Source organism: Primulina huaijiensis, chromosome 15, assembly GCF_012295235.1.
Source record: "Primulina huaijiensis isolate GDHJ02 chromosome 15, ASM1229523v2, whole genome shotgun sequence".
NCBI classification, from domain to species: domain Eukaryota; kingdom Viridiplantae; phylum Streptophyta; class Magnoliopsida; order Lamiales; family Gesneriaceae; genus Primulina; species Primulina huaijiensis.
Window position 1 is genome coordinate 544,608 of NC_133320.1, and position 8,404 is coordinate 553,011.

An 8,404-nucleotide genomic window follows, 5' to 3' on the forward strand; every position below is an offset into this window, starting at 1 on the left:
ATTACTTATTATTTGCTTCAATTCAAGGTAAACAAACGATCAATTAGTTGTCAAAGATTATATTCTGTCAAAATCCATCGACCCGCTAAAGTTCATCAGAAATCAAGTAGGTTTGAAAAAGCATGAAGTTAACTCACAATCCATAACTGATAATCATGGAAGATGAGTCAAACTACTCGAAAGAAGACAAACAAAAGTAAACGGAGTGATCAGAATGAAGCAAGCGGAGTGATCAGAATGAAGCTCTCGACAAATCATCAAACTCATCAACAAAAACCTACAACATAACTTTTGCAAATTCTCTCAACTTTTCATTCGACTATTTTAATTTTCAGTAGCATAATTTCTTCAGTTTATCATATTATTTTGACTTTCTAGTAAAATGTTATTTCAATTCATAACAACACAATTAAATTAGATATTATTCATGGATTTTCTTGCAAAATTAATATTTCTCATTTAAATTCTCAGTATGTGACTTATGAAAAGAATTAGAACCAACAACCAATTTGAGATTTACATGGTTTGGTTAAAGAAGATGGATTAATCGTAAGTTTGACATGATCTTGTGCTTTGCCGTCTACAATTTTTTGTGCAAACACAAACAATTTATTTAGGGACTATCATCATCTTATGAGGTGAAGACAAAACTTATTTGAGACGATCTCACATGTATTTTGTGAAACAGATCTCTTATTTGAATCATCCATGAAAAAAATATTGTTTTTTATACTAAGAATATTTTTTTTATTGTGAATATCGATAGAATTGACTCGTCTCACAGATAAAGATGATTCGTGAAACCGTCTCAATAAATGGGTTGCCCCATATATATTGGTAGCCGACCGACTCCCTCGAACGAGATTACAACATATGTGAATACACGAAAGAAAACTGAACAGCCTTGATCATAAATGAGCAGTAAATTTGTCATCACAAGGTACATAATTCAAGACAGCCAAATAAAAAGAGTACCACGGAAAAAAGGGGAAGTTCAAGACAGCCAAATAAAAAGAGTACCACGGAAAAAAGGGGAAGGAGGCGATAAAAACAAACCACTTTAACTCAAAACCAAATCCAAAATTAGCAGAAAAAAATCTTCATTCATCTAAAAATCCTTTACAAACCAGCTTTAAGTTCATCGCAAAAATATTCTTCACCGATTTCATTTTGGCAGTAATCAGCGTCCCGGTGAAGTTTCAGCAATATTTAGCGCCCCAGGCCTTGAACGGTTGGGATCATCGGCCAGCCGATCCGTCTAGGCGAACCCGGTGGAGTCGAAGTGAAGAGACTCAGCTCCACAAAATCTGCTCCCGAAGCCTCTATCTCCATTGTGCGAAAAGAAATTGACCCACGATTTGCTGAAGCAGCCGAGTCTCTTGCAGGGCTACCCACTTTACTCCCTCCTACAGGGGTCTGATTAGCAATTAAAGATATAGTATCGTTATACTCGTTCTTTCTCCTCCTTAAAGATAGAGAGTCGGCTACAGGAAGGTATACGAGCATATATATGCCCACACAGGCACAACATAAAAGGGAAAGAAAAGCTAAGAAGGCTAAGGCATCGTACATGAGCGTTTCTGGCCCAGATAGGACAGATAAACCGAGTAGAATGACTCTTAATGGGAAAAAACTAGAAATCGAAAAGATTAATGCGTACACTCTCTTTTGCAGACGCTTATTGATGACCAGATGAAGAATTTGCCTACCAAGGCAGAACAAGCAGGCAGTTAGTATGACGGCAAAAAGACCAAGAAATATGGTACTCAACAGAGGGTAAGTGCAGAGGATAACATCACTGTTGTTTATTCCAGACGCAATTCTGATGAAATATGAAGGTAGTTTGGAATTTTTGTGCTTCTTATACTCGGGTCCGATTAGAATAACTACAAGCTGAAGAATGAACATGGGGAGGCAATATAGAAGAACATATCCAGCTGTTTTTACGTTCCACTGCCTGCTTAACGTTCCAGATCTCTGTAAAGATGCACGAAGAAGGAAAATGAGGGTGAGAAACAAGCATGGTTCTGCAAATCCCAGGTTTGATACGATGTAACATTTGCAAATATTTTCCTGCCATCTCAAACTTAGGGCATTCAAGACTCGCCCGTTGCGCCTCAACAGTTTCAACCTAATAACCTCACCAATACCCCACCAGACAGCAAAAAAGATGAATGTGATTCTGATAATCCAAGGACCACTAAAATAACTGAGCTGAACAAGGCTTTGATTGCGAATCCGATTCCGGAAGTAAAAGGAATATACAATGCAAAACAAACCTAGAAGGAATAATAGAGCAACAAGACAAATCGTCACGACACCAAGTGCATCACCAACAAATCTTGTCAGGGGCATTACCCAAAGCACGGATTCCACGCATGCTCTCCGCCAACATGAACGCAAATAAACCCTGTGTTGAGTACAAGATCAATCTTAGAGTTTGCAAGCAATCTAAGTACTGTTGAAAGAGACTGTTCAAGGCTCCTGTTGTCTCCAAAACAACCATATAAGGCCACTTGATAGATTATTTAGGTGTTCCTCAAGCTAAAAGCAGTAAAAGGTCACAATTCTGAGTCTCTATGGGACTTGGTTTGAAATCATCTGCAAATATCAAGAACTGAGGAAACAATTGACCTTCAAGGACAGCACCACAAGTCTGACAACCTACAATGTTTATAGGGGAACAAGATCATAAATTTATGCTCCTGCAAAGAACACATTAAACAGCTGTGCAGCTTAGATAATAGTATAATACATAAGAAGAATTTTTCCTTTGGCAATCAACATTACACAGATGATCGTGCACATGTGTGTGATGGGATGCATTTACTGTCATATCCCAATAGCGAGACAAAGATAGATGCATGAAGCACTTTCTCTACTCCACAATACGATCAGCAGTGTTATGATCCTCATGACAAACAAAATTAACCTAAGAAAACTAAGTGCAAAGCAAAACAAATATACATGAAGAGAATCTAGCCACTAAAAGTCTGTAGAATGATGGTCAAGCACAGCTAATTTCACAGGACAAAAAACCGAAGAAGAGGAAAATAGAAATGGATAAAGAAGATGTAATAACACATTATTAAGCAATCAATTCAGAACCCAATCAATGTTCTTATTCTTGCTGCCATCAATTTCTTTATCAATTCAAGCACCACATATAAATTTATGCTGACTTAATAATCGTTTTTCGAGTATCAGTATCATTGAATATAAGTAGTGTATCACCGAAAAAACATCACAATAATTTCAATGGACAGAGACAAGCATGAGTGCATAATAAGTGAAGCGAGTGGCGTTGAATAATAACGGAAAGTTTTGATAGCAAAGAGAGACATGAAATACAATAAATGGAAATTGAACATAAATATTATTTATGGAAACAAATTCTCATGATCCGTCAAAGGTGTCCGGAGTTCTTTTTAAAAGCTTCCATCCATTATGAACAACACCTCACATGTGGCATCTCTAATTAGAAACTTAGAAAGGACAAATATTAAGATTCATCGATTTTAATGTCTTCAAAATTCCCTGAAAACAAACACAAATAATCTAACAGCCAGAGAAACAATGAGATATATATCGACCAAAATAATTTGCAGTAAATGGTAATCTAGATTCCCCTTAAGTCAAACTTTTAAACTTTCCATGCAGCAAAATCATTTAGCACCTCTCACACGCACACGCACACGCACATATAACTCTGTTGGGGAATTACACCCGAAGCGATGCCGACCACGATGATAATATAGTACCCAAAATGCGGAATAAAGTAATCAACAAAAACACAAAGATGTACGTGGTTCACCCAATATAGGCTACGTCCACGGAGCACTGCAACTTTCATAACTGGAAGAAATATTACAACAAGTGTATACACCAATACACTCAATATTTCTCACACTTCCAACCTGAGTATACCGAGAAAATAATTTCTTTAACTCACACAAAGAGAATTCCCGCACTCAAGAAAAAAATACACTCTTTTTTCTATGTACTCTCTTTTTATCAAAGCTAAAAAACTTTTGATTTTGGGATACAATAATTGAAGGAATTAAGTTCTATTTATAACTAATTCCCTCCAGCAACTTTATTAGTTTTTCTGATGTGGGATGAGGCTTTACATTATTTTATTTAATATGTGGGCCTCACCCCTCACCTAACAATTCTCCCACTAGAAGACTTGATTTCAATCATGTCTTCACATCATCATTGCAGCAGCTCATACTTCCTTTTATACTTGTAGTCCAAGAGACCAACTGAAGTAAAACACAACTTCAGTTTTCCAATGATAACAGCCTTCGTGAGCATATCAGCTGGATTCTTGCTTCCAGGAATCTTCTCAAGTTTTAAGACTCCATTCACCCGATCTCTAAGGATCCTCATTCCAAGGATTTGTTTTGCAGCATCCAAATCCTTCAAAGCACATTCTTTTGATAACTCTTTCTTGAGTGTATCAATCTCCTCCATACAAGCTACTGCTATCAACATATCATCTACATATATCAGTAGTATGATATAATAGCCATCAAGCTTCACATAATAACAGTGATCAGCCTGATACCTCAGAAAACCATCATTATTCATTACACCATCAAACTTCTTGTACCACTGTCTTGGAGCTTGTTTGAGACCATACAAGCTCTTCTGAAGTTTGCACACCATTTTCTCTCTGGTGGTATAGTTAGCTACTATCAGGAGTGTACTTGGATTGATGGTAAAAATTGTTAGGTGAGGGGTGAGGCCCACATTCATTACACCATCAAACTTCTTGTACCAATGTCTTGGAGCTTGTTTGAGACCATACAAGCTCTTCTGAAGTTTGCACACCATTTTCTCTCTGGTGGTAAAGTTAACTACTATCAGGAGTGTACTTGGATTAATGGTAAAAATTGTTAGGTGAGTGGTGAGGCCCACATATTAAATAAAATAAGTAAAACCTCATCCCACATCGGAAAAACTGATAAAATTGCTGGAGGGAATTAGTTATAAATAGAGCTCAATTCTTTCAGTTATTGTATCCCAAAATCAAAAGCTTTTTAGCTTTGATAAAAAGAGAGTGCATAGAAAAAAAGAGAGTATTTTTTTCTTGAGTGCGGGAATTCTCGTTGTATGAGTTAGAGAAATTATTTTCTCGGTATACTCAGGTTGGGAGTGTGAGAAATATTAAGTGTATTGGTGTATACACTTGTTGTAATATTTCTTCCAGTTATAAAAGTTGCAGTGCTCTGTGGACGTAGCCTATATTAGGTGAACCATGTAAATCTTTGTGTTCTTGTTGATTACTTTATTCCGCATTTTAGGTACTATATTATCATCGTGGTCGGCATCGCTTCGGGTGTAATTCCCCAACAAACTCATCGATTCATTCCTATCATTTTTAGTTAAGCCAACTCTCCACTACAAAAAATAAACATTTAAACATGGGAACACGCATATGAAAAAATTAAATAAAATCACTACAAGTAAACGAACATGCAGGTGCGCAGCAAAAATTAATCCTTCTTCTTCTTCTTTTTTTATAAGAAACTATGCAAATTTTAATCGTTCTCATTAAACGACTTCAATTCATGCTTATAAATCACAATCCAAGGGAAATCGACCAACTTTATAATCACACCACCAGAACTCTCCATGAAAACCTCACAACCTTAACATGCACGGCTCTTTTCCAAGAAGACAAAAAAACATAACAAAATGATGGAAAATGGCAAAAGAACAAGCTGTGGCGAACTGGAGATAATAAACTAAATAAAAAATGGGGAAAAAAAATCCTTCGTAAAACCCGCACATTCATACAAAAACAACAATGAGGCAACCAAATATAAAATTCCGAGAAAAATACAAAGAAAATAAGAGCAGGAGGAAGCTTACAAGTTCCCAATCAACGATCCAGCGATCCCAAACTTAGAATGCGAAATCCGCCAGTAAATCCCAAAAAAAAAACCCTAGAGAGAGAGAACAATAACTCAACAGAGGAAATTTTGCTGTATGTGAAAGAGAGGAAGAGATTGTAAGGTAGGAGGACTAGTCTTCACTTTGTTGCTGACAGCCTGTCGCCAGCGAATGAGCCATAACTTGGTCAAATATTAATTACATACATTTTGAAGGACTCGAAAATAAAACTTCGAAACTTAATGGATGGTCTAGTTAAGTCATTGATAGTTAAGTTATGTTAGGGGTGATTTCATAATTATGAATATTTCGGGGGGTTTGATTGAAGACAGGTTATACACAGCTGGACGTGGTGCTTACGAAGCTGGAGGCTCGGGTAGCTGTCGTATCGGTTGGTAGGCCTTTACGGTGAATGTTCTTCCAGGTATTTTATACGTTGTAGCCGTCGATATCTTCGTGAGGCTGCAACAGCCGTTGGATTTGTCGAAGTGAGAGTAGATGTTTTGACCTCTCTTTATGTTATGTTATATCGGTCAGAGTGGATCGCTGAGAAATAAAAAAACAAATCTGAAAAATATGGTCAGGGACATTTTTTATAAGACCCACAACAAATAAGTTTACCCAACTCTGAAAGAACAATAGGGTTTTAAAATGGACATGTTAGATGGATGAGTGAGTATTATGTGAGACGATCTCACATATCATAATATGTGAGACGGGTGAATTCTACCAATATTCATAATAAAAAGTAATATTTTTAGTACAAAAAATAATATTTTTTCATGGATAACTCAGATAAAGATCCGTCTCACAAAATATGACCCGTGAAACCGTCTCACACAAGTTTTTGCCTAGATGTATTTGGTCAATTATTTTTTAAAAAAAATAACTTTTTCAAATTTATTTAAAATACATTGTAAAATGTTTTTTTAAAAAATAATGGTTGATATACCCATTAAAAATAGGATAACATGATACTATTTTGTTTTGTTTTTCTGTTTTTCTTTATATTAATAAAGTGTGAAATTATAACCCAAACCCCAAAACACATCTCCCCACGCTAGTTTTAATTTATAAGAAATATATGATAAAATAAAAATTGAAAGTCGAAAAATTTATTCTGATATAATTATATATTTTGATAAAAATTTAATTTCCTTAAAATTATACTTTGTTTCCATGTCTATTATATAGATATATGCTATTAATTATGTGTGGGTGTTTTAAATAACTACCTTGGACATTAAATGTGAGAATCTTAAAATATTCATCTCTTTGACATCTGTAAAAGACGAGTCGAATCGATGCATAAAAAATACATAATTTCAAGTTTACACAATCATGACGTCGTATTGAAATACATTCAATTTCGTATTACTAAAATGAGAACAAGTAAAATACGAATTTAAGATTTGATACTTTATTTTATTTTAAACAATAAAACAGATCGAAATCCGTAAATCTTCAAAGACATCCTAAATGAAAAAGTAAATCTTCATCCACAACCGTAACCGTAAAGTTTGATGTTAGCAGCAAGTGACGTAACTATGAAAATGTCGTACAATTCTCACACCGTTCATCTTCCTCGTCAGAATCTCTCTAGATTCCTCCAAACCCAAGATCAAAATGTTATTATTGTAGTAAATATTAAGAAACAGACAAAGAAAAGCTTTAAAAGGAAGCATAAATGTTAAATAAATAAAACAATTAGTTGGATTTTTTAAATCAAAAAATTAGATTTGTCGATTTCATTTCATTTTATTTTTTAATGACGATAAAATATGTAGTCATTATCTTTGGCATACACTAGATAACTCGAGCTAATGCGATAAAAAATGCAAACCATGCGAACTCTTATTTTTTTGTTCATTTTAAATATATATACGCACCAAACATATGCTTTTTATGTGCATATATTATAAACATAATTTAAAATTAAAAGTTACGTTTTTTAATTTGAATTTAATTATAATTTGTTATTTCATGTTAAGATAATGATTAGGATAATGAGAGAGAATTTTTTGAACGAGTTATTTACTTTTTTATGCCTTGATTATTAGGTATTTTAGAATAATGATAAAAATGAATTTAAACATTTATTAAAATGATCAAATATTATTTCTACTTTATATATATAAACAAAAAAAGTAAGCTATAAAAAGTAGGGGTGTTGGGTCGGGTTTCGGGTCAACCTGCAAAAATTTTTTTACAACCCGAACACGAACCGTCTAACCCACCTAACCCGAATTTTATTTATTTTTAAAAAGAAATTAATGAAAAAAATTCGATAAAATAAAAAATATTAATAATATTTTAATTTAAACATATAATAACAAAATTTTCGATTTAAATTTGAAAATTTAATTGTAGAAAATTAAAAATATATTTACTAAATCAAATAAACAATTGTTAAAAAAATATACAAAATATATTTTAAATGATGAAAATTTATCATATAAATATACAATAAATTTTGTTCAAACATACAATATATAAAAATATA

The 8,404-nt window shown here is 33.9% G+C and overlaps 1 protein-coding gene across 2 annotated transcripts; it reads right to left on the minus strand.

The window, feature by feature from the left end:
* Nucleotides 1–890: 890 nt before the first annotated feature.
* LOC140959459 (uncharacterized) lies at nucleotides 891–6,053 on the minus strand. 2 transcript variants are annotated; one of them, XM_073417284.1, is made up of 2 exons: nucleotides 5,881–6,053; nucleotides 891–2,664 (listed from the first exon to the last, which is right to left on the minus strand). In XM_073417284.1, exon 2 carries the CDS (start codon nucleotides 2,353–2,355, stop codon nucleotides 1,210–1,212), a length of 1,146 nt encoding a protein of 381 aa, XP_073273385.1. In that variant the 5' UTR covers nucleotides 2,356–2,664; nucleotides 5,881–6,053; the 3' UTR covers nucleotides 891–1,209. The 2 variants fall into 2 exon arrangements, with proteins under 2 accessions (XP_073273385.1, XP_073273386.1); XM_073417285.1 differs by having other exon boundaries at nucleotides 891–2,705.
* Between the last annotated feature and the right edge of the window lie 2,351 nt (nucleotides 6,054–8,404).